This window comes from Melospiza melodia, chromosome 1 (assembly GCF_035770615.1).
Source record: "Melospiza melodia melodia isolate bMelMel2 chromosome 1, bMelMel2.pri, whole genome shotgun sequence".
NCBI classification, from domain to species: Eukaryota; Metazoa; Chordata; class Aves; order Passeriformes; family Passerellidae; genus Melospiza; species Melospiza melodia.
Genome location: NC_086194.1, coordinates 24307552 through 24333794, shown reverse-complemented (window position 1 = coordinate 24333794; position 26243 = coordinate 24307552). Strand labels below are relative to the sequence as shown.

The 26243-nt window shown below is 41.2% G+C and overlaps 1 protein-coding gene and 1 long non-coding RNA gene across 5 annotated transcripts in view; one reads left to right on the top strand and one right to left on the bottom strand.

The window, feature by feature from the left end:
• Nucleotides 1-6826: 6826 nt before the first annotated feature.
• Nucleotides 6827-8183, bottom strand: LOC134415705 (uncharacterized). Its single transcript, XR_010027107.1, has 2 exons — nucleotides 8092-8183; nucleotides 6827-7098 (listed from the first exon to the last, which is right to left on the bottom strand). It is a non-coding gene; the product is annotated as an uncharacterized LOC134415705 (long non-coding RNA).
• The window catches only part of CDK6 (cyclin dependent kinase 6), a 137091-nt gene continuing 118896 nt past the window's right edge, over nucleotides 8049-26243 (top strand). The window contains exons 1-2 of one of the 4 annotated variants that reach the window (XM_063151393.1): nucleotides 8049-8192; nucleotides 10240-10726. In XM_063151393.1, the coding sequence (XP_063007463.1) occupies nucleotides 10494-10726 (233 nt within the window). In that variant the 5' untranslated portion in view covers nucleotides 8049-8192; nucleotides 10240-10493. Of the gene's footprint in view, nucleotides 8193-8249; nucleotides 8300-8708; nucleotides 8760-10239; nucleotides 10727-26243 lie in introns of those variants that run through there. The other 3 variants (XM_063151366.1, XM_063151385.1, XM_063151375.1) reach the window with 3 other exon arrangements.

The following is a 26243-nucleotide window of genomic DNA, read 5'->3' as shown; positions in this document are numbered from 1 at the left end:
GAAGGATTCATAGCAGTAAGAATAATACAGTAATTTTTTAGGCAGTGTAACAAATGTAATGTAGAAATATATATCTTTAATAGAGTTTCTAATGTAAAGTGCATGGCTATTTTACATCACGTGGTAGGTAATTATATTGGCATCACTTACCAATATTCACAACATTGTGTTTGTGTTTTATGGCAGTTTAAACAAAAGTGTCATCACCAGATGTCCAATATGGGCAAAACATGCTGGCTGGTATGTTTTTTGGCATTACTACTGATTTTGATTGTTCTTAAAAGTTTTGTCTTCTTTTTTATCCCACTTTTTAATCCATGGAATTGTGTAAGGCAGGCTGTGTTCTCCCCTTTGGAAATCATTGCTATGTATTTACTGGAAAAAACAGAAGTGGATGCATTGATGTGACACCATAGACAGAATGAACAGCATTGGACACTTGCTATTAAATGCCAGAGAGCAGCTAGCTGCAGAGTCCCCACATTCCCAGTGCTTTTCCAGAGTACATAAATTAAAAAACTTAATCTGTTATAGCTGTTGGTGATTATGTGCTTTTAATGTGTTTGTGCTCAGAAATGGTACATTATCAGAAACACTTAGAGATAGATGGGAGATGATCTCAGAATTACCTAGTCCATCCCAGTTCTTTGGAACAGAATTAGATAATTCCCAAAAGATGTTTAGCTCCTGTGGTTGCCCGATCCTACACTAGAATACTTGTACTTAACTATATACTTGTCTTTAAAAGGTGTTTCTTAATGCCTAACAAGGTCTGTGCTGTAAATTAAGCCAATTGTTTCTGATACAGATCAATAACCAGCACAGATCTGATAGGTTGGATGGTGGGTCCTTGAACAACCTGCTCTAGTGGGAGGTGTCCCTGCCCATGGCAGGGGAGTTTGGGACTGGATGATCTTTAAGGTCCATTCCAAGCCCTAAACGTTTTATGATTCTGTGATTCTGCGGTATACCAGCATAAATCAATCAACGATACAATGTAGCTCTCAGTTATTTCTAACAAAGAAAACACTGCTTCCTGTTGCAGCTGCTGAGGGGCAGCCATTCCTCGTCCCCTTCATCGCCTCGCTGCTGGGACACGGTGCTGCTTTAGAGGGTCACACATCAGTGTCTTACCAGCTCCTGGCAGTGCCACTCTAGTCGTGTCTTCTGCAGTCAAATGCTAGTTGCAACTTAATTTTCATTACATTTATGTTTACTGACTGACACCAGAGATCATATGGGATCATATTTTTGTTTGATTTTTTTTGATAAATATTAATTAATTTACAGTGGCACCATACTTTGGGTAGTTTCCTTTCTCATACACCAGGTTTGTTTGGTTTTGGGTTTTTTTAAATAATGTTACTATATTTTTCATTAAGCAGAAGCAAATAAGCCATTTCTCTCCATAATGGGACAATACAGATGGCATGCTGGAGTTCTGGGCGAGCTGGCAATTGCCAGATCAAATTTACCTAATTCCCAAGTTCAACACAAAAAAGGCTTATTGGCTATCCACCACATAAATCCCATGTGGGCTCTGGGTAAGGTAGGTTCTTCCTGCATGACAGAAGGAAGCCCACCCTTGGAACATGCTAAAGAACCTGGTCTGTGCATTATCTACATTCAAAGTCTACTCCCTTTCTATGAAACGCTGACAGAAGGAAAATATATAAAATTTTGTTTTAGTCACTGTTACCAATAGATAAGACTAAGTTTATTTGGCACCAGATCAGCTGAGTAAAGTCCTGTTTTCTATGACTAACTTTCCTGTTCATATCTGCATTCTAAAGTAAGTCATATTCTGAGTCATTTTTAAAGATGTGAATGACACAAAAGGCTTAGGATAATGGCATACAAATCAAACAGGGTGTTCTTTGAAATATTCCACAGACAACATCACTTTTCACAGCAAAAACTCTGTCTCTGCTTCTTTTCTACACTGAATGGAGAACAGAGATTAAGAGTAAGCATTCTGCAAATGGCATGAAGAAAGAAAGATGCATGTATACAATGAATTTATAAACACAGATCTATATACACTTACCTGAGCAGATGTAAAAGTCACTAAAACAAATAGAGCCGAAAGGAAGAGGGAAGAACCTCACCCATGCCAAAGATTGCTATAAAGAAGTGTAGAATATAGCACCAATGAGCAATTACTGCAAATTAGGGGAAACACTTGGAAGTAAATCAAACACAGGTCCCTTCTCTACCATGTCCCTCAATTGTTGGCTATTGCCAGCTTCAGGGTGGCTGATATTTCTGTCCCAATAAGCCCCCTTTCAAAAAAAATCTAGATCTTGAGGCCAAGACAGATACACTTTCTGCTCTGGGCTGAAAGAAAGAGTGTCAGCGAGAGACCACAGATGGGAGATGGCATCAGCTCCTTGTGAGTTCCACCTCGTGCTTCATGCTCCAGGGTCCCAGGATGAGCTGGCAGTGCCCATCTCAACAGACTCTGCTGGCTCATTTCCCCACTGTCACTCCTGTTAGGGATTTGGATTACCTAGCAGCTTCCATGGTGGCACAGCCTGGCTGCCAGCCCTGTGGCACAAACCACGCCATCAGGACCCCAGCGCCTCTGACACTGTCTGCAGCGTACACTCCATATCCAGCCCTGTGCACGATCAAAGGAGCAGGGCTGCAGGTGAAGATCCATCTTCTTGCTGTACTCTTTCACCACTGTCCTGCAGTGTAATTGTCACTGAATGTGTTCCCTCCCCTCTCCTTCCATTTCCCTGGCTCTGACTGCAAGCTGCTTGGTGCAGACTGCCTTTCAGCATGAGGCTGCTCAGTGTGCAGCCCAAGACAGGACCCACATCTGAGCTAAAGCTTCAGGGGATGAGGCAAATACAGACAGCAAGCTGCTTTCTTCACAGTAGGTGTACATTTTGCCCTTGATCATCCATTGCACAGCAATCCCCAAAAGTCAACTTTTGGAAGGCAATCAGTGAGATTCCCTGGCTCTTGCCTTAAGAGCTGGATGGCAAAATACAGCTGCTGGATTCTCTCAGGTGCATTCCTAGGAATATACAGAGACTATTGGAGCAAACAGGCTTGTGTTAGGCGTGCTCTTCTCATGGCAACTTTCTTAGCCACTTCTGCCACTGGTAATTACTAAAGCATATACAAACAAATATGGGCAAATATGTGTATGCTTAAACTCTGACATTATGTTATGGTTCTTTGTACTAACAAACAATTGCCCCACAGTATAGTTTATTACTGTAAAAGCAGAAAGATACAATTTGTAAAACATAAAATTTTCTGCTGTAAACAAAGCAGATAATTTCTTTTTGATTGAAAGAAAAATAAACTAAACAATCATACTGTAATTGGCTTAGATGCCTTAATCAGTGCCAATTATGCTGTGGCTGCTATGGTTTACAGGGATTAGATAGTACTTTCTCTCACTTAAATTAGTTAAAACATTGTGTGAATGTTAATGATTTATTTGTCTGTAAATATGTTAGTAAATATGTTATAATTTTTATGTGTTCAACTAAGAAGTTACATACAAAAAATATTTTGATGTTTGACATTGGAATTAATTATTAGTGTTCAGTTATATAATCGTTCTCATTATGCCTATGCTTCACCAAAAGTAGCTTTAAAATATGTAATATATATTTATAATTCATTTTCACACAGCTATAACAAGGTTAATGATAGGTGAGAATAATTATTTCCCAAGTTTGGTATTAGATGTGATATCTGAAATTTCTTCTCAGGAATAATTTTCTATGCAGTATAATTACTACTTTTTTGTTTAGAGAATCTATTTTGGTTTGCTAAAGGGAACTTCTAAAAAGTCATAAGTTATGCTTTTAAAACAAATTCTAAATATTCAAATTCACAATAATTGACTGATGCATCTCTACTTCAGCATTAGTTGTTCTCTCATCACTTCTGGTGTTTTCTTGAGGATAAATGCCTAGAAAAATGGGTTAAAACAATTTTAGCTGAGAATGAAGTAGCAAGTTAATAAACAAAACCCGACAATAACACCCCAATAAAAGCAAACTATTTTCCAAACCCTTTATGAAAATCTGTTCTTTGAAAAGGAAGTTTCATGTTGTTCTGCAGAACACTTCTTATAAGATCAAACTGTGAATCCCCAGCAGAAACTCAGCTGTTCCAGAAATACAGATAAAATGCACAAAGCAAAACAATACTTTGTGTCTCATCCCTTCTGAAAGTCTTGGTCTATTCATCACAATTCTCGGTATTGCCCACCACTACCAGCTTCTTTTAATCAACTGCTTTTATACTCATTCTGGTAATTGCTTGTTATCCATTTCCACACCACTGGCTTATTCATTATTTCCAGCAAAACAGTACAGACCTCATTTTATGGAAGTGATTTGTGTACAGCACATAACATAATTTCTTTTTAATTTTAATGGAGTTTGATTGAAATTTGATTCAAATTCAAATAATTAATTAAATTTTTCATTTCTAAATTCATTTCAGTATAAGTGGATTCTATCTTTCTTGATTTCTTTGAAATTATAGTCATTAAAAAATAAATTGGAATTTAAAATACTGAAATTGAAAAGCATTGAAAAACACAATTTCACAAAGAAAATTTTGATGTAAAATCAGAAAACAGTGATGCAGAAAGAAATTTCTTCCTCTGTCAACACACTTTCCCAAATTTTTGTATTTCTGGAACAAAAAATACTTTAGAATTACATGAGTGTAGAAATAGCTACAAATGGTAGTGAGAATTCATTTCATAACAATATTTAGTAAGCTTCTTAAATCATTAATTTCAAAAAATAGCTTTCAATTTTTAAAAATTAAAACATTGTCAATTTTAAAATAAATAAGGGATTTCTTAACTTCTGTATATAAAAACTACCTTTGTTGATAAAAAATAAATGTACATTTACCTCTTCCAAAACAGAAATGTTACAAGAAGCATGTTTTATTCACAAACACAAAAGATTAAACCTTTTTAAAGCTTGTTATGAAAATATCTATAATGCACAGTGTACTTTTTCCGATTTATAACTATTCTAAAATGTATATTGTTTGAAGCATCTTGATTTTGAACTTTAAAACAAATGTAGTAGAATTTATATTTTCAAATAATTCTGACAGTTCAGGTAATAATTTCAGCCTCTGCAGCAAGTTGTTTTTAATATCATATATTTAGCTGGTATTTACATTTAATCATGTTTGGAAATCTCTTCCTGAAATCACTTAACTTGTGGAAATTGAGAAAATTGGTTTAGGTAATTTTAGAGATTTGTATAGCTTCTTTATACTTTGGGACACAGAGTAGTTTGGCCACTTCAGATGGGGAGGAAAAAAAATAGTCACATCATTTTTTTAAAAAGTCCCTCAAAAAACTCTGAGGAGCATATAAAGCCACATTAACTATGTGACACTTTTCCGTTATAAATTCATTCCATTTGACACCATGGCAATCTCTCCTGACATCACCACACAGAAAGGCAGCTAGAACACTTTTAAAAGACAGAACAATTACATATGCTCCCCAAAAATATTGGGAGAATATATATTTGTAATGAAAAGATGATCTTGCATTGAATACTGTTCAGTAGAAGAATGATAAACCAGCACATTTGAGCACAGAGGCAAATGTCAGGGTACTGCAGAAATCTCTTTTCTACCTTCACCCTGAATGTGAGGCTGCATATTTATCTGGCCAAAGGACCCGGTGCCCCTCAGCCCCTCCTTGGGAACAGCACAGTTAACAGAGCCCGACAGGAATTTAGAGATCCAGGAGGAGACAGCAACCAAGGCTTCACTTCTCCCTCCCAAAACTGAAACCCATTGCGTGTAAAGTGAGACAATAAATGCCTTTGGAACCCGGGGAGGGTTTTGTACCAAGCTTGTTACAGCTGCATAAATATCAGGGAAAGGTGAAGAGGAAGGAGAAAAAGGAAAGGAAAGGAAAGGAAAGGAAAGGAAAGGAAAGGAAAGGAAAGGAAAGGAAAGGAAAGGAAAGGAAAGGAAAGGAAAGGAAAGGAAAGGAAAGGAAAGGAAAGGAAAGGAAAGGAAAGGAAAGGAAAGGAAAGGAAAGGAAAGGAAAGGAAAGGAAAGGAAAGGAAAGGAAAGGAAAGGAAAGGAAAGGATATTACAAAACAAAAAAATGGAGCGAAAATAGTGTACATACGAACCTTATAATGTGATGTGATTTTTCACATCTTTTAAGAACAAATATTTTATCTGATTTGAATCTGTGACACTTTCACATTTAAATATTATGGGGTTTGCTGTTAACTTCAGCATATTTTTCTGAGAAGTCATGGACTTCAGAAGTTGATGAGAAATTTCTGTGATTTAAACTAAAAGTTTAAATCTAAAACTAACCAGTTTCCCCTCACTGGCAACCCAGGTGCTGCTTCTAAACCTCTTAGAAATAGGAAAGGCATGAGGAATTGCTGGGGTAAGTTTCGAAGTCAGTTTTTATTTAACCTATACAATTTTTTATATGCTGGTTAGCACTGTGAGTCCACCTGGAGTAATTATATGCATATTTTATGATATGGATTATTATCATTTGTACTCTATTTTATATATATATATATTTAGTTATTCTAAATCAGTGTAGAGCACCAAGTTCTAGACATACACTTTTCGTAGTTATAAAACCACTTAGTTAAATTACACTTCTCTCTGTAAAAGGGAGTTTGGGTCCACTCCTTCCCAGTTAAACTGGTGGTTCAGGAGTTGGATCATAATCATCTTTGAGGTCCAGAAGAGCATGTGCTAGAGGGTAGGGTACCAGCTGGGAGAACTGGGACCTAGGCCATATGCTTTTTCCCCATGGAGACAGAGTTGATTGGTATTTGTTTTGTGATTTTTTCTTTATTTTTCCCCGTGGTGAATTTCAGTATTTACAGGAATTGGCTCCATTCAGAATATTCTCTGCATCAGAAAACAGGCTGTTGGTGCAACCTACTCCTCGCACACCCTGCTCTCCTTGGCCCCCTGCCCCGTGCATCTCCAGCAGCAATTCTGTCGGGGCAAAGACTTCGCTGTGATTGGGGATTCTTCAGCAACGAAGCTTCTTGATGATTCCCGAAAGCATTCACGGGTGCTTACTTCCTGCCCTCTGCGCTGTGAATGGAAAGTAGCAAATAATTAAAAAAGAAAAAAATTAAAAAAAACAAAAGAAAAGAAAAGAAAAAGAATAAAGCACGGAAGAACACAGAAGAATTCGTGTTTTTCTGGAGGGAAAAAAAAAAAAAAATATTTCTTTCCCATGATGAGGGCGGCCGGGGCGGGGGGGGCGGGTGAAACAGAAACCCCACAAGGGTTATTTCCCAGCGCCGCGCACGCTGAGCTCTAGGAATGAGTCAGGCTCTCAGTGCTGCCGCAGCCGGCGGAGCCCGCGCCCGTGCAGCGCCGAGCGCGGCGGGGCCGGGCCGGGGCCGGGGCCGGGCCGGGCCGGGCCCTGCCGGGACCCCCTGGGGCGCTCGCCCCGGGCCGTGCCTGGCCGCGGCGCTCGCGGCGACCCTTGCGGTATGCGGCTGCCTTTGGCAGGGGCACATGAAGGATTTCATTGAGTGTGAAGACAGAGAGCAGAGACAGAAAGCAGAAGGAGGCGGCTGCAGCCTTTGTAGTCGGGGAGGAATGCGGAAATGTTGAAGCACTATGTCAAACTTTTTTGAAACGGGGTCAAGTCACATTCAGCCAGCGTGGGAAAGCAAGGGAAAAAAAAAAGTTGAGGAGAGGGAAAAAAAAAAAAAAAAAAAAAAAGGCAGCAAGCTGCTGCTGCTCCCAGGCAGAACAGAGGCCGGGGGAGAGAGCGAGAGCGAGCAGCGGCAGCGCAGCGCCGGGGCAGCGGCGGAGCGGCGGCGGCGCCGAGGGCCGGTGCCCGAGCCCCGCACCGCAGGCTGCGGCCGGCGGGGCTGCGATCGTGGCGCTGCAGCTCCCCGGGGGCCGCCGGCCGCGATTTTTATTTCGCGTTTTCCTTTTCCCCGGGCAGGGTGGGGGCGGGAGGAGCGGGCTGGGGGACGAGTGCGAGCTCCTTCTGCGCCAAGGTGCAGCCCGGCGGCGGCGGCGGCAGGAGGATGCGAGCCGAGGGCGGCCGAGCCGCGGATCAGCTACCTGTGTGGCCCGGGCGGCCGCTGCCGGGACCTGCCGGAGACATCGCCATGTGAAGGGGCAGACCCCGGGCCGGCTCTCCACCCCGCCTCGCTCAATGGGAGGTTTGTGTTAGAGAGGACTCACCCCCTCCCTCCCCCCCCTCCACCCCCCGGGGCTGAGGATTATTTGGGGAACTGGTGGCGGTGCAGGCGGCCGTGGCGCACACCAGGTAACGCGGGGCGCCCATGTGCTCCGCGCACCCGGCCCCGCGGCGTGGCCCACACGCCGTCCCCTCCCCGCCCGGCCCGGGAGCCCACGCCGCTCGCCCCCCCTCCCCGCGGGCGGCACCGCGGACGCGTCCCTTCGGCGGCCGGGCCGGGGCAGCGCGCCCCGCGGTGCCGCCGCAGCCGCCTCGGGGTCGGTGCGGGGGCGCGGAGGGGCCCGCGGGGGAAGGGGTGCCCTCAGGGGGAGCCGCCGGGGGGGTCCTCTCTGCGTCCTGCCGAGCAGCGGAGCCGGGCCCCCCTCCCCGCCCCGTCCGCTGAGAGGAAGCGCGGGGACGCCGCTCCCCGCGTGTCCCCCGCCGCCACCCCCCGCCGCCTGCGGGGCGCCCGCGGAGGGGAGCGCGGAGGGGGCAGCGGCGGCCGGGGGCGGCCCCGGTGCTCCGCCGTGCCCGGGGAGGGCGAGCACGGGTAAGTTTCCACGCGGCCGCGCCGAGGCAGAGGCCCGCCGGCCCCGCCGCCACGCACGCGCGGCGCCGCTGCCCGCCGCTCGGGGGCGCCCTGCCCGCGGCGCGGGGCCGGAGGGGCGCGGGCGGCCGCGGCGGGGGCGCGGGGCGGGCTGGGGTCCCCCCGCGCACCGGGCTCGGGCAGGGGTTACCCCGCACACCGGGCTCGGGCACGGGTACCCCCTCACACCGGGCTCCGGGGGGCCCCCCACGGCGGCCCGCGCTCGGTGTCGCCCGGTGATGCTGCAGGCGGGGGACGCAGGGCTGCCCGGTGACTGGGGCGATGCGGTGCCGTGGCAGATGTGCTGGGAACTGAAGCCGGCGAGGCAAGGAGCCGCCTCCGGCTGCAGCCGAGGAGAAGGGTTGAGCAGTGGGCACAGGTTTCCTTCAGATTGCGCTTTTCATCTCCAGCTGAGGTGTAAGGTCAGCTAAGTGTGCGGAATAGCCGTCACGCTTTGTGCTTCAATTCCACATAAGAGATCCCCGACTCACCTATCTGGGACTCATTCATCGTAGCGCGGTAAAAATGTGGTGTAGGACAGGGCTACAATCCTGGAGGTCACTGTATCGCTGTGTTAAAAAGGGTCAGGGGGAAGGGAGGAACTGATGTGGAGCTTTGTGAGGGGAGAGGGTTTGCAGTCCTGCAGAAAGTGGATGAAACTGGATGCAGAAGTGCTTCTGCTCTCCAGCCTCATGCACTCTGCAGCGGAGCATGCTGTTCCTGAAGACATCTTTCACCATGCTGCTTTGCAAAGAGCTGCCAGTGACACATGTAGCAGTACACACAGCCAATACTCTTGCTTGTTAGTAAATTTGCTAAAGTGTGTATTTCTGAACCTGCTTCAGTGCGCAATGCTTCATAGTGTATTATTGCCATCTCAGTCTGCATGTATTTCTTCTCTCCACAGGTGCTTTGTTTCTTGCGATGTGTTCATGATCTTTCCATGAAGGCCTTAGCATATGAGAGAGCAGACCAAGGCAGTAACCTCCAAATGCTATTATTTAATAGCAAGTGTCAGTAATATAGCAAAATACATATCCAGGACTCCACCACGTTAAATGAGGAAAACTTGGGAGTCCTGAAATCCTGACATAAGTTCTTGGAGGAACGCTTCCTCTCACACATGCCTAGCTAGCTCTGCCATCCCCATCACCCATGTGTCATGGGGTCATTTTTAGGCCATTCTCAGTGAAACCCCTGAGGATGCTGTTGCTCTGTAGCCGAATGCGTACCTACCCTTCTGCGCAGACCCTGATAACTTTGTAGTGTATCAGCCACTCCGGGACCTTGATACATATGTCACCCTCATGGTTCGCGTCTTTCTTTCCACCATGATTTTGCTTTGCATATCTGTATTAGCTTAATTTTAGCAGGTTTTGAACAATGCAAAGTCATGAAGTAAACTAAACTAAACTCAATTTTTTTTGCTTGGTTTGTCCTCCAGATTTGTTTGGCTTTACACAGGCAATGCTCCCAAAGACTGTATGATAATTCCTGGTGGCCAAAAGCAGAGGCGCATTGTGGCCACTACAGAAAAGGAGCAAGAACAGGAGGGCAGGAGCTTCCCGCTGCCTCTCTGGCAGAGGCACCAAGTGCGTGGCCTGTCTGCATCCCAGCAAAGTACTGGTTTTCGAGAAGTAAGCGAGACTGAGAGCCACCTCGGGGCACTTGGAGAGGAGGAAGAGGACTGGTGCCAGCATGGATAAGGACAGCACAAACCTGGCTGACCAGCAGTATGAGTGTGTGGCTGAGATTGGGGAAGGAGCCTACGGGAAGGTGTTCAAGGCTCGAGACTTGAAGAACGGAGGTCGCTTTGTTGCGCTGAAGCGGGTGCGGGTGCAGACCAGCGAGGAGGGGATGCCGCTGTCCACTATCCGAGAGGTGGCGGTTCTGAGGCACCTGGAGACGTTCGAACACCCCAACGTGGTCAGGTGAGGACGTGGGACACTGTCCTGATCAGTGAGGTCCTGGGTACAGTACATGGATTGGGTGAGTGAGAGTTTGGGGGCATAAATGGAATGGACACTAGTTTGGGTTTGTGGCTGGAGTGAGCACTAAACTGTGTGCATGAAGTGTGGTTTGAGGTTTCAACAGGCCATGGTGCTGCCTGCCAGACCTCACCTCATCCCTGTGCGTTGCCTCCCACACACACAAACACCCATCTCCAGAGGCATAGGTGTGTGATTTAAGTGTTGGAATGGATGGGCAAGGAGCCATATATATACTATTTCCTCAGGCATGAGAGAAAATGAAAAAAACCCCAACCTCTCCCTGGTTTTGTCTGACCTATTAGTACTGCCAGTTGCAGCTGATTTTTACCAGCTCTGTTGATTATAGAAATTACAAGAATGAGAGTAGTAGTGGAATGTACATTCTGCCTTTTTAGGTGCTTTTATAGAGAGCTGTAGATTACGGTGTTAAAAAGAAGCAACAGCTTAAGACTTCAAGCTTTTCAAGCAGCCTTAGGGTTGAGTGCTGTTTGGTACTAATTTTCACCACGAGCTGTTGATTCTGCTACCAAGAGGGCAAAAGTACAGGTGTCAGACCTTTCTCACAAAATGGTGGCAGTGGCCCCAGGATGTCCTTTCTGTTGTGTCAGTAGCATAAATCCTGGATAAGTGGCCTGTGCTCTCAATGATAAAACTAGCCCTACTGTAACCTCTTACATTTTTCTCTAGCTAGAAGCCTTCAGCAGCCTGTGAGCATCTTTTATTAAAATTGTGAACTTTAAGAAGTAAGTTTCACTTTGCAGATACTCACAATGAAACTGGTCAGCATCTTGCTGGTGGTGCTATATTAGCAAGAGTTTTTCCATTCTTTGTCTTACTTACATGCATATTACACAGCAAAAGGAAAACATTTTTGTACTTCACTAACACCAAGACTCTTTCAGTCTTAGAGAAATAGATACTCTGAACTCACAGGTGAATTTCAAAATGCCTTACACGTGTAATCGTCCTTTTTTGTAGGGTCTGAGATCAGGGGCTGTTCATTAAGCACAAAAGGAAAGATGAGACAGAGAATAATATATAAGTTACGAAAGTCAGTTGCTAGAGATGAATTCACTTTTGTTCATTTCAAGGTAGTGTAATGTGACAGTCTCCTTTATGTCAAAACTGACTAGGCAGAGTGCATGTATTCTGAAATGCTGACCATGGAGTGCATGTCATCAGTCTCACTTTAGTGGCAATGGGACACACAGGCTGCAGCTCACACTTCCATTGCTCATCAAGCAAATCCACAATTCAGTTAATAAGCGTTATCTTGGCTGGCACCTAGTAATGGCAGAGGCTTAGTCAGTATACTTCAAAAGTTGGCATCCTATGTTTGATCACTGGATCAAGTGACTTGGTTTAGAGGAGCACACGCAAAGTTGGTCCTTAGCAGTAGAGGAATAATTGGGAGCTGTCAAAATCTTTGAAATGCAGCCCGTCAGTTTATGGGAGAAGATGAGGATTTAGTTGTCCAGGCTTAGGCATTTATATATTTGAAAGCTAAATCTTGTTTGGGAATAATTGAACATAATAGTTAAGAATTTTTCTACCATTAACATCTTTCCATGTGATATAAAAGATCTTTTTAAGAGCTTTCTAATCTTGAGTGCAGCTAAATGATTGAAATAGAGTTCTTGTTTTTTAAAGAGCTATTTGATGAACTGACTATGCAACTGCATGCTTTTGCTTGATACAAGTGCAGTTGAATCTCAACAGAGCATTGCATAAATACATTGAAGCTTCAAATATTTTTACAAGCTTGAATGAAAACTCTGCAAAGCAGTGAGTATTTCAAGCAGCAATATGAGAATGTAATTTTAATATAAAAATCTGTGAAAGTGTGTTTCAGGTCCTCATAGTGGTGTTGTGAAGCCTGTACCTTTTGCCATAAGCAGCATTTGAGACACAAGGGGCTGGCTGGTAATGTATCAAGGTGTTTGGGACATTGGTTGCACACCTTTTTCCACAAAAAGGCAGAAGATAAGCAATTCCAAACATTATCTCTTCCAAAATGTGAGGAATGCTATTTCTCACATTTTATCATGTCCTTTGTCCATATTTTAACCTGTAGGACAGATAAGGAGCCCTCTGGAGAGACTGGAATCATGTCCTTCAAATGGACAAATTATTTGAAAACATTTAAATGGCCCAGTTCTGTTACAAAATATGGTAGAAGAGTTTGCAATTTATAGAAATTAAACATCTATTTTTGTGTTATGTAAATATACTCAGGAAAGGAAATACTATAAAAGAAGTTCTGCAATTTTAAGCAGTTGATCTAACTGTACTTATTGAACATAATATGATCAAAAGATTTTAATTGTTTGGGCATGCATTCTGGAAACTGATATCATGGCCAGGCTAATTAATACAAACAATTCCAAATGCATTGTCTGCATACTGGATTAAAATATACATTGTTTTCACAGCACTGAGATAACAGCACAAAAATTTTAAACTAAATATTTTTGATTTTGAGAGGACCTTTCGTTTTTTTCTAAATGTTACAAGCAGCTGGCCTGAGAGAACTATGCTGGAACTGCAGATACTGTGTTGTATCTGTTACCTCTGAGTAGTGGCATGTGTGATCCCTGAGTTGCTCAATGCAAGCCAGCAGCCATTCAGTGAGTCAAGGTTTAGACAGACTTTGTACAGATGAGCTGCACAGGCCCTGTGGTCGGCTGTGCTGCTCTGGCATCAGCTGACAGCAGAGATCTCAGGCCACATGAACTCAGGCTGAGTGTCATTTTCAACTCAAATGGCACCTCTGGGCTTCTCCAGAGAGTGCAGGGGGGATTTCAGCAGCCCAGGGCTTCTCTGTGGCCATGAGGTGGAGCTGGATGTGAAGAGCAGTTTGGCAAGGAAAGGCCCAGTACTTTGCAGGCATAGGTAGAGCTCCATGGCTTTGCTGGCCACAGGACCAGGGTTCAGGACTAGCAGTGCTCCTCCAGCCCAGGTTTGTCCTAACAGTTGTAGAATCACTTCTCTGAGAAATAATTAGAGCCAAAACTGGTTGCCAGTGCTTGGTACTAGGGCTGGAAGAGAATTTTCTCCATAGGGGAGAGGTGTTTAAATAGCCCAGAATAATTTTAAACATAATATTTATCATATTTTTCCATGCTACTGCTTGCTAATTTTGAGAGCTTTGTTTTGTGTTTCTTTGTTCCAAGTACAAAAAAAGCACCAAAGGGAAATATAATCTTCATCAGAACAATGATGGTATTGAAAATCTCTGTACTGTAATGGAAATACGGAGGACTGATTTAAATTTTTATAAGACTGTTAAGAGTAGTGTATAGAAAGGCATGGGGAAAAGGCAGTTAAAATAATTGCTATGTGCTTAAAAAGCTTTCCTGTTCACATTTACCCTTTTTATAGAGCTCCTCTCGGACAGGACACCTTACTCTATTCTATTTATTTTCACAAAACAAAGTTTAAAATAGAATCTTGAAGAGTAAAGCTTACTGTAAATCAATCTGAAAATAACTATGTCATGGGCTTGGAAAAGTCCCTTGTAGCTGGTAGGATGATTAAGGTGCTCCTCTAGATCACCTTTCAGATGTAATACTTGAATAAAACTTTATTATATACAGTAGGTAAATCTGGCAAAAGTTGGTCCAGCAGTTCCATAGCTTAGTACTGTTCTAGTTGGGAAAAATGAAATATATGTCGATAAAGAACAGACTTTGCCAGGAATAAGTGACATATTAGATTCAGGAAATTCCTGTGTGTAAAACTCTGCTGCAAGATATCTGTAAAAATTCTTCTTGTGATTATAATGCTAAATTCAGCTGTATCTTGCACTCATTTTATCTCTCTCCTGCTGGTAATCAGATGAATAATTTCCCCCGTATCTTAGTCATCATCAAACTGTGAATTTGCACTCTGGGAAGGTGATATGCAAGGCAGACTACTGTAGTTCTTGGCATGCTTGTTTTCTATCATATTTATATTTCTATTTAACAGTTTTAATAGCATTAAACCATAAGCAAATTGAACAAAAATGCAAAGCTGTATATTTTTGCTTCCTATCTCATAACTTTTCTTTTATAAATACAACTTTTTCAATATTTTCATGGTTTAATAACTTCCAGTATTTAAATAGCTGAAATGATGTTGAATATGACCTATTAAAATATAGTCTAGTCTGGGTTGTTATTTCAAAGGTAAGTGTCAGAGTAAGTGCCATTCAAAGTGATCATAACCTTGTAAGAAATGAAAGTCTTGATTCTCTCTTTCCTGATACCTTGCAGAATATGTGCCCCAGCTAACTGACTTAGGTTCAACAGAATGATCCACCTGGAAGTCTGAATCTATTCCTTATTCTTTTTTGTGTACAAATCAGTGAGGGGAAACGCAGTAATTATGACTATTTGCACAATTATGCCATGTTCAAGTTTTTATGTTATTTTATATCCACTGCACTATAAGTGGCACTGTAAACTGCTGACTGCAGTACAGCAGGCATGTCATGCTGCCTTTTCCCTGCTACTGCAATCCTGTGGTCCATGCTGTTGTCTCTTGGTTTGCACTTGGGTGCTTTTGGTGGAGCCCCTCAGCTGATTGCCCTGGCAAGGCCCCCTGAGTGCTGGGGGAGAGGCTGGCACACACATCACTCCCCATCCCTGCATATGCTGACATAAAGACCAGCACTTGCTTTACCTTGCCCAGAGGCCCCAGAAGTGTGTAAATGGCTTGGGGCTTTAAGTTTCCTTGTACCTTGAAGGTATTTTTCTAAGTGTCTTGAAGTTCCCTGTCTGACCTGGTAGACCATTCAGGACATATCAATAGCAGATCATCAATACCTAGTTAACCTTTTGCAAAACAATTTGGACATGTATTTGTTTTGCTTTTTTTCTGGTTTTAGACTGAAATTTTGGGCAAGCAGAGGGAAAAAATTCAGAAGGCAGTAGCTAATTTTATTTCTCTTTCTAATTTTTGATGATGCTGTTGCTGGCTTCTGGCTTTATTACTGTACTGTTAATAAGTTGAAAGGATGATCTTCTCAAAATCATTGAGATGTTCCATCCTGTCAAGTGAAACATTTCTATTTTAGGGGGTGTTTGTCTCTAGTGAATTCTGCTTCCTTCCTTCTTTTTTCTGCCAAGCTAATGTTAAACTTCTAGTCTGTGAGGTCATTCTTGCACATCAGCAGTGTGCTGTATTGTGTGATACAATTTATTTTTGTGTAGCATCACTCAATATGACATCTGGCAAGCCCCTAGAGACAAAGAAATGGTGATCTTTGCATTGCTAGTTAGAAAGATTGTCTTGCAAACAGAAAGAGTAAAATAAGATGCAGGGATGGAGTGGAGCAGAAGAAACTGAACTTGAAACTTGCCAAGTATTTGTGTGGCAGATGAATCTCAGCTGAGGTAGAAATGATGGATGAGTAATGGGAAGGAAAAACTGAATGAGCTTCAGAGTCAGTTTTAGTCTCACACAAACAGGATCATCTTCAAGGCAGATGAGACGACGGGAAGTGCCTTGGCCAGGGAAAGGCATTTCCAGGCTGGAGAGCAGTTCTGGTCAGAAGGCAAGCGAGATCATCCCTGTACTGACTGGCCATTGCAAGGGACACTGCAGAAGTCTTGGGAAGGAAGGGACTGCAAATATTGGCTTCTCTGATGGCTGGAGGGAAAAGGAGAAGGATAGGGTTGCCACTGAACAGGGCACATAGGTCTTGGGGAAATTTGTTGTCAGAGGACATTGGGCAGAGTGAACATGAGTGCTGGCCTGTCACCATCTGCTTGCAACCTTGCAGTCTACAGAATGAACATGTACTGAGAAGACAAGGATATTCTTGCCAATCATATGAATTGTTTGTTAGTTAGAGATGTGATGATTTAATTTTAATACATGATCTGGCAGAAACAGGACAAGATAAGAGCATGTCAGGAAGGAAGGGTTGAGTATGGAATGGACTTCTGAGCCTTAGGAAGTTCAGTTTCTGGAATGAGTACAAGACCATTTCAAAAAGTATTTTATCTCATTCTAAATCTAAGTTTTTTACAGAAACCATCTTTCCAGTCTTTGTATGAGTAAATGTTAGTAATTTTAGATTATGTCCAATACTCTCTTCCTTCTTTGAATCTGTGAATGATTATGTCTGTGCTCTTCTTGAAGATATTTAGCCTTGCTGGGTCCTGCCTGGAAGGAAAAACCAACTTCTTCCACCATAACCATTGCTGATGGCAGGCTGTGACTTCCAGGGTATGGAGTGGGGTCTAGGATTCCAAACTGAGCCTTGAAAAGGTTTAGATGCCAGGGGAGAGGATAGTCCACACTTACAGACGAAGGCCAGGGCTAGATTCATTGGGCCTTTCCAGCTTGCTTCACGGTACTCACTTCTGGCTGAAGCGTGGAACAGAGCAGGGAGAAGAGAAGTTGCTGTCCCAGGGTTTAAAAGAGAGCAGGCTGGACCTGGAGTCTGTGGCTCAGCAAAGCACTGACTATGTCACTCAGGTGGGCTTGGTGGGATTTAAGCTGTTGTTTGAAGCTTAGCACAGATCTAAGTGCATTATCAAATAGAAATAGCTATGATGCTAAGAATGCACTGAATTTTAAAACATCTTTCTGGCTAGAGTTCAGGGACAATGTACGTCAGAATACAAATCACAGATACCGATTCTTATTCATGTATTAGATTAAAGCCTTATTTCTAGAGAATATTTCTATTAGAAGTTAAAATGAATCATGCAGAATAAGTAATATAACTATCTTGACAGAGTAGTAACATGAATTTGACATCAAGAGTGATTATTTGTCATTGTAGTAATTCTTAGGTGATGTAATTTAGTTCTGAAGCTTTAAAATTACTCTATGAAGTTTTGTAACAGTAAAGAAAATAGAGGTTGCAGTTCATTCCAAAACTTCTCTGTGTAGAGGATTTAGTTTGCTTGGTATGAAATCTAGTTATTTTCTAGTATTGCTGAACAAGTTGATTGTTAATGATCTAACAAATTATAAGAAGGTAAGTGTGCCCATATACATATATAACTAAGCTGTGTTTTTTCTTTTAAAAGAGAGAAGATCCTTCCACTTATACCTGTTCTTCATATCTTCTTATAATCTGAAAAATACTTCTAATTATGCAGGCACAATTATTTAACAGGTATACCTTTAAACTCTAAAGAATTGGTATTTAATAAAAAACCTCTTCAGAATTTTCCAAGGAGTGTTTTTGCCCATCATGTCCTTTGACATTTGCCATTTGGGAAACTGCTGTTTGGGAAGCTGTTGATGAGATGATTGTCAAAGAATGGAAGTGTGACTGTTGATTTCCGAACTCTTTTCAAAATACCTCATTGCATCCAAATTATTTGTATTGATTTTAATATTTATTTATTTACTCTTCACCTTTGAAAATTTGCCCCATCATTAGAAAAAAAAAGGAAACAATCTCCTAAATAATCCCTTTAAAATCAGACCTTAAGTTTCTAACAACACAGTTGTGTTTTCTTTAGGCAGCATAAAAAATGTTTTATATGAGTAGTAAGAGGCTCTTTCATATGATGCTTTAGATGTCTTTTTAGGGTTTCACAAGAAGATGGGTTTCTATTCTCTGAAGTATCTCTGATACTTTTTAGGATGAGGTGAATGTTTCTCACAGCTGAAAACAGGGTGTGCCAGTTTGCTGGTATTGGTAGAGTTGTCCTTGGGTGGGTTTCCCATGGCATACCTAGCTAACAATCTATGAGCTTAGCAAAAAGTTCTGTACTGTGTTAAAAGGGTTCATACCAACACTGACTGCTTATTACTCTGGATCATCATTAACAGGTGACTGATCTTCTCTTAATAAAAGAAAATAAAAAACTAACTCAGACATGAATTCATCTTTACAGGAGTTTCCCATATTTAATGATAGAAAACTCAGTTCTAGTGTAAATGAGTCATACTGTGTTTAAGTGAAACCTATTGAGTTTAGACTTTTGAAACATTAGTCAGTGCTGAATATTACATATTTTGATAGAAACAGAGAAATGAAGTGAAAAATAGAGTGGAAAAGCCTGCATGATTTTTTTCTCTCTTTTATGTGAAACTTTGGCTAGTCTTTTAATATCTATTTGAAGTGTGGTCAGTGTGATAAATTGCTGTGTAACAATGCCAGAGAACTCCCTTTTCCCTGAAATCAATTAATTATAAACTGGAAATTTCAGTACTTTGTTCAGTGTTTCTTAAGTTAGCATATTTCTGGGAGCTTTCTGTGATCGTAATTCCTAGCTGGACTGGTGCTTTTGTTTCTCTTCATCTGTGGAGCCAGGGCTCTACTGTAAGGATAGAATTCTATCACTTTTTTTTCCACATTTGATGTGGTATTTTGCATACAGCTGCAGAGTAGACAGTTACCTTTGAAAAGAACATTTGGCTGGTTTAATTTGATTAGAGCAAACCACCTCAATCATTACTGAACTAAGACCGTTTTCACTTTAACTTGGCTGTAGGAGTTGGGAATGTACTGACTGTGCTTAGATATTTGGGGGAGGACTCATTTGGCTACACAGCTCCTGCTGAAGTGAAACAACCTCAGAGGACCTTGCATACTCTGCTCTTTCCCAATAAAAAGGGAGGGCTTTGAAGCCATTGAATGTCACATTTAACTTTCCCTCATTGTGACAAGGAATTGAATTCCTTTTCTTCAAAAAATATTGGAAATGTTTAATGCACAGAAATACAGAATCATACATTTTTTAAAAACACCATGAGACTAAAACCATACATAGGATATGAAAGTCTTACATTTACAACATATTTAAAACATGCCTAGCAACAGTATTTTGAATAAAGTTGTAATAAATTCCGACATAGAAATATGGTGGGATTCTCATAAATACATTATATCCAAGTTAAAATTTAATCCCTTTTAGTAAGTCTCAGTAAGATTCCCACTTTTTTTTCATGGTGTTTTGATTTTCTGCCTCTTCCCATATCATATAAACATATTGGGGTAGTGTTTATGTTGCATATTAAAGATCAAAATAGATACTTAAGATTCACAGTACTATATATTCTGGTGATTTGTGCTTTTCATTTTCCCTCACTGATGATCATATCATTTTCCTAGAAAAACTCTCGTGGCTGTCTAGAATATAAATATGTCTCAAATAACAGACATTCAATAAATTGTAGTCAGCTGGTATTCACTAGAAAATACAGTTCTGATCTTTAAGTGCCCTGACTTTGTGATAGTGCATCATCATGCAATATTTGAGAGGATTACAGCTGAAGCAAGAGTTTCTGCTTCTTCTTGCATTATTTTCCAAAAAGCAATATGCATAGTTAGCTGTTCATCTGTGTCACCAGCCTAATGGCAGAATTGCATACACATCTTCCAGCTAATCCAAGAATCAAGCTGCAAATTTAGGGCTCGAGTTTCCACTGGGGCTACCCTGATTCAAACAGCTTTGGTTGTTCAAATCATATAAAGTCCTAATGTTAAATTGAACAGAAATGCACAGCACAGGCAGACTGTGCAGAGGTGTCCCATCAAGCATGCATGTTTGAGACTTCACCATTCAGAGTTTACATGCTTCAACTCTTGAGTTCACCAAACTGGGGTACAACAATTCATTAGGTTTTTCACTGAATTAGATTTAGCATTTCTGTTTCACTCCTAATTACACTTCCTTTTTGTGCCACAAATAATTCCTCTCTAACTCAGTATGTTAAATACTTGGTGTCTGCTTCTGTGTTGTCACCTGAGCATCTTGTCCAACATTATCTCTCAAATTGCAGGTTGCATCACAGATACATTGATTTCAGTGCAGTGTACATGTCCTTTCTTCAAGGGCAAATGCTTCTAGAGCTACAGTTAGAGACTTTGCTGTACTGTTTTGAAGTTTATGTCTAATGTTACTCACTAACACAGCTCTAGAACCTTTATTACTGATTTCCAGGTTCTTTCAGGACAGCGAAAGTCAATGACCTGTATTCCTTCTCTGTGTTAGGAAGTAGATTATAAAGTGAATCTCGTTTTGCCGACTTTTATCTATCAGCATAGTTTGTATTTGTGAACTTTATGACATAGAGATTAGGCAACATCTGCACTTTAATTAGTGTGTTGTTTATCCTTAGATAACCTTCTAGATTGTTCATGGAGATAGGCCTACCCACTGATCTTTGTGGTTTCCTTACAGACATCTTTAATCAATTTGTTGCCTCACTGTTTATCTCTGCTTTTTATAAAATGCTGAGCAACAATTTTGGATCAAAGCAGTAATACCCATATCCAGACAGGTTGGAATCAATGACTATGGTCTGAAAATTAGAATGATATGTCTCATTAAATTTAAAGCAGAGCCCAGACAAGTTAATACTTCTGCAGAACTGAGCACCTGTATCTCCTCATTGCATAGAATCCCATTCATCCTACTGACTTTATGTTTGTAGCATAGTTTAAAAAAAAAACAACTATGCCATTACCTGGCATTTCTCAATTCTCTGTTGCTTATTATTCATATTGTCTCTATTCTTAAGAACTCAAGAAGGTTTTATTACTTTCAAATTTTATTTGGTCAAATTAAAACATTGCTTAGAGATGTCAGTTATTTCAGAAGCAAATATTTGTACAGAAGTGAAAAAATACAGCAGTGAGACTAAAACTAAAGATCATGGCAGTACAAGAACAAGAAGAGTTAGGATTTGCACAGAAGAGGCAGGTAATCCGTTTGACTAAAAATGAAAGGTATTTGTGGATATAGATAAATGGCAGACAGGTGAATGACAGTGATGGGGGAGTTTTCCTAGAAGACATTTAAAGACATTTAAGGTATACTGGAATATCCCAAATCAAAAGGATATTGTGATGTCTGTAAGAAAATACTGTTCGAAGAGTGCTTGGTTTCCAGTAATCCAAAGTTGAGAGTGAACAAGACCATTCTGCAGAAGCAAAGCTTAAGTCATGAAAAACAAATAATCTTTTGCTGTCATCAATGGCAAGGATCTTGAACCTGTGATTCTAGAAGAAGCAGTAAACTAAGTTCATGAAAATACTCATAAAGCACAATATAACCACTGTTCATAGAAGAATAAGTTTAAAGACAAATAGATAAGATTTAAGGACAACACTTGGAGGTACAATCAATGAAGTAGCTCTTCCTGGAGTACAAAAAAGAGAGATCACTCTCTGCATAGCCTGAAGTAACTTTCAATAGCTGATTTAAGAAATTCTAATAGTCAAGACACACAGTCATAGTGCCCACAATAATTAAGTCTGACATTTTTTGGAAAAGGGATGGTTCCCAAACTTGACATAGTAACAATAGGCTTTAGAATGGAGAGATTAAGAAACAAGAAGTAATTCAAAAACTTAGCAGTCAAGAGGAATGATTTGAAGTCTTAGATTTGTAATGATGGGTAGTTAAATAGAGAGTTGCAGCAGCACAGTTTTTGTCACTTGGGTCATACACCATTCCTTTACATCCATGCTCTCTCCAGTCACTGAAATCCTGGCTGCTGTTTTGATCTATATCCTCCTCCTGAAGGATATAGATAGAGCAGGATGCTAGATACAGCAGGACAGTTTAAGGTTATTGGATTCTTAAACTCTCTGGAGGAATGGGTGATGTTTGAGGGCAACAAGGACTTTCTTTATGGCTGTGCTCCAGTGTATCGTGATGGACTCACAAAAGGTACACGCAGCCATGCATACCAAGATAGGGATGTGAGGTAATTGTGATTAGACACTTTATTGATCTGAATATTAAAAGTGTATTCCATTTTAGTCATTTGGGGTCTCCCCATACTGAGTGCAGAGTGAGCATGTGCTTTAGGAGAATAATTCATCCAACTCATCCTTGGTGCCCATGCTGGAGTACAGTGAATTGCTCTCTGGAAATGCTCATTTTGACTCTAGAGGGAGCCCAGGTGGACAAGCTTGAGAAGTGGGGCCATGGGAAGTCTCGTGAGGTTTAGCAAGACCAGGTACTGGTGCTGCACCCGGTTTAGGGCAACCCCCGGTATCAGCACAGGCTGGGGATGAAGGGATTGAGGGCACCCCTTTGGAAAAGGAGCTGGGGGTGCTGGTAGATGAAAGGCTGGACATGACCCATCCATGTGCACTCACAGCCCAAAAGGTCGAAGGTGTCCTGGACTGCATCCAAAGCATCAGGGTGAGGGAGGGGATTCTGTCCCTCTTCTCTGCTTTGCTCTGGTGAGGGAAACCCCACCTGAACACTGCATCCAGCTTTGGGGTCCCCAGCTTGGGAAGGATATGGACCTGTTGGAGCAAGTCCAGAGCAGGGCCACTGAGTTGGTTGTAAGGATGGAGCACCTCTCCTGTGAGAGAACGCTGAGAAATTTATGTTTGTTCAGCCTAGAAAAAAGAAGGCTTTGGGATGATCTACATGTGTCCTTCCAGTACCTGAAGGGAGCCTACAAAAATGAAAGAGGGAGGACTTTTCACAAGGGCTTGTAGCGACAGAACAAGAGAGAGTGGCTTCAAACTAAAAGCAGATGGGTTTAGATTAGATATTAGGAATTAGATATTAGATATTAGGAATTTCTTTACTGTGAGGGTAGGTGACTCATTCAGCAGCTTGCCCAGAAAAGTGGCAGGTGGCCACATGGATGTGTTCAAGGACAGACTGGATGGAGCTGAGCAGCCTGGTCTAGTGAAGGGTGCGTGGTAGGAGGATTGGAAGTAGATGATCTTTTAAGTTCCTTTTCATCCCAAAACAGTTTATGATTCCAATGTAGGGTGGCCATTCAAATGTAGCTTGCTCAATCTCAGTGAGATTAATGCCAGTCAGTAAAGTTTGAAGGTGAAAAGTGGAAATGCTGGTAGAGAGTTTGTGCAGTAACAGATGTCACAAAATCAAATAGGAAATTATTTTGGGTGTAGGGGAACAAAACATTAGTATAGAAATCAGAGGGTAACTTGGATTGCAAGAATTTAGATGAAAGACGAAGTGAGTATTACAGGGGAAATTTTTTTTAACCAAAGTCTATTGTACATGAATTGTTGGTAAGAACTTGAACAAGGCATTTGTTTTTATCACTTGGCAAAATTTATGCACTTTCTGTAGTAGGGGAGTGTGGGTCTCTGTGACATTTTCTGGCTTCAGACAGTCTGCTTCTAGTTTGTGTTTGGCATTAAAGTGCTAAAGGAAGCTGATAGTAGCTGGGATGGATGGGCATTGCCTGCTTACCTTGCACCCAATTTTAAGCTACAGCAGAAGTCATTTTGGTCAAAAATCGTTAATTCTTTACAACAGAAAAAGTAACTGATGATGTGTGTTGGAGATGGCCACTCATGCAGTCTACAGGTAGTTTAAGGCACCTTTCCAAGCTTTCTCAGTTGTGGTTTCTCTTTTTGTCATTACTCTTCACTCTGCCATACTAATCTCATACAGGTTTTGCCACTAACTGGGTTTATTATGTCATTATTGAAAAAAAATTGATGCTGCACATGGTTCACTTAGTTTCGTTGCCTTGATTTAATTTTGGGCAAATTGCACAACTGTGCAATTGCAAATAGTTGGAAAACTCTGGTGTCTAACTTACATTCCAGTCTGAATTATCCAAGACCTGAGTTTTTGTAAAGCAGCGGTGTTATACCTTTATCTCTTGGAATAATTCTGGGGGGATTTCTGTTTTTCCATAAACTCAAAACATGTCAGCCCACATTGCTCAGTAATAGCTTTCAAAATTAAAATCAGTCAGTCAATACTGCTGAAAGATTCTGCTCCATGATTTTTATGTGAAGTGTCTGTTTTATAATTTGACATAACTTGACATAGGCTTGAAAACAGTTTTGTTTATTATAGATCTACTAAAACAATATAGTAGTAGTAAAGTAAATAATCTACTCTATTAAGCTGTTTGGATATGAATATTACACATGTGGGTATATGTGGAAAAGGAAAACCATGAAAATGTCAAGATTTTACTCCATTTAACTTGAGAATTATTATTTTGTAACATGGATTAGGGTTATTAGACATTTATTGCCTGCACTTTAAAAATGTGTGGACAGTTTTCTTTTTTAAAGTTTAGAAAAAATGGAAAGGGGATAAGGGCAAGTCAGGGAAAAAACCATCCCAAAAGCTAATGGTTTTTAAAAAGTTGCATGATATTGAAAATGGGAACATGGAACTGAAATGCCATCCCACTCTTAAGTATAATAAAATAATACATTTTATTTAATATGTTCTGGAAAGAGTAAATATAAATTATAAATATTAATATGAGTGGCAAAGACCCCAGGCATCTTTTGGCATATATTGGCTTAAACTCACCTGGGCAGCAACAGGGACAACTGAACAGGGAATGTCAGTGTTTAAAAGCAGCACAATTAGGTTTTTTTAATAGCTGGCTTTTTTCTCCTCTTGTTCACAGTACAAATACTTATTTTTAGGGGCTTTAGAGAATATTTAGATTATGTGATTATGTATCTCCTTTAATACTTTCTGAAAGTATTCAGATCTTGTAGAATTCAAGATCACTTTAATCTTTCTTCTTTCAAGCATGAAATTGCCATCCCTTATCAGGATTAGTCACTCATTTTAAGAACTCAGTCATCCCAGAGCACATCCTTTATACAAAAATATTGAAGTAACATTTGTCAGCTTTTAAATGGAGGCTTTTTTGAAAAGTCTGTTGAGTTCTTGAATAAAACTAAAATTTTCTGAATGGACATGGATTATCATGGACTTCTAATAGGTTGATTGCTATTATTTTCACAAGCCTGAAGAAATGTTCTTTTGCTGTGTAAGATCCTAATCCATGTAACTTCCCTGCCATCTGTTTTTGAAATTGTGTGAACTGCACTGTGTTCAGATCCATAGTCATACACCATAAGTGCTTGCATACTGAGGCATCCATAGAAATGTAGATTACTGTGTCTACCTGGATTTAGCAAAAAAGAAAGCTTTACTTTTTATGTTTCTTCCAATGGACTTGAAACAGCTATTTGTGAATCAAATGTTTTCATAATCGAGACACAGATTCTTGCATTAGAACATCTAGATGCCAGTTATGATGTTTGAAAACTGAGATATGCCTGCATGAAAAGTGGGTAAGGGAAATCACTGGATAGTTTGTTTTTCTTCACAGAAAGTGACTTCAATTCTGCGATAACTCAGAAAGCAGCTGAATGGACCTTTATAAAACATGTGAACTAAGTCACTTCTAAGTGGAGACAGCTGGGGTCTATTTAATATCCTGTGTAAAATGGTAGAGGTCAGCTTCCTGGAATAACTTAGGAGTTTTATTTCACCAGTATCCTACTGCTTCAGGGACCTGGGGTGGTGGAAAGGCTCTCAAGCTGAAGTGCACCATAAGGAAAAGCTCCAGGGCTGGATCTTTCCTGCCTCTGCATTTGCTGTTGCAAGACTGGGAAACATCTTGTGGGCTGCAGTATCTACACATCTCAATGCAAATGTCTTTTGTGTGAGTGCTTATTAATGCAGTCAACTAGTCTCAGTTTTTTCTTCCAATCTTATATTGTGATTTA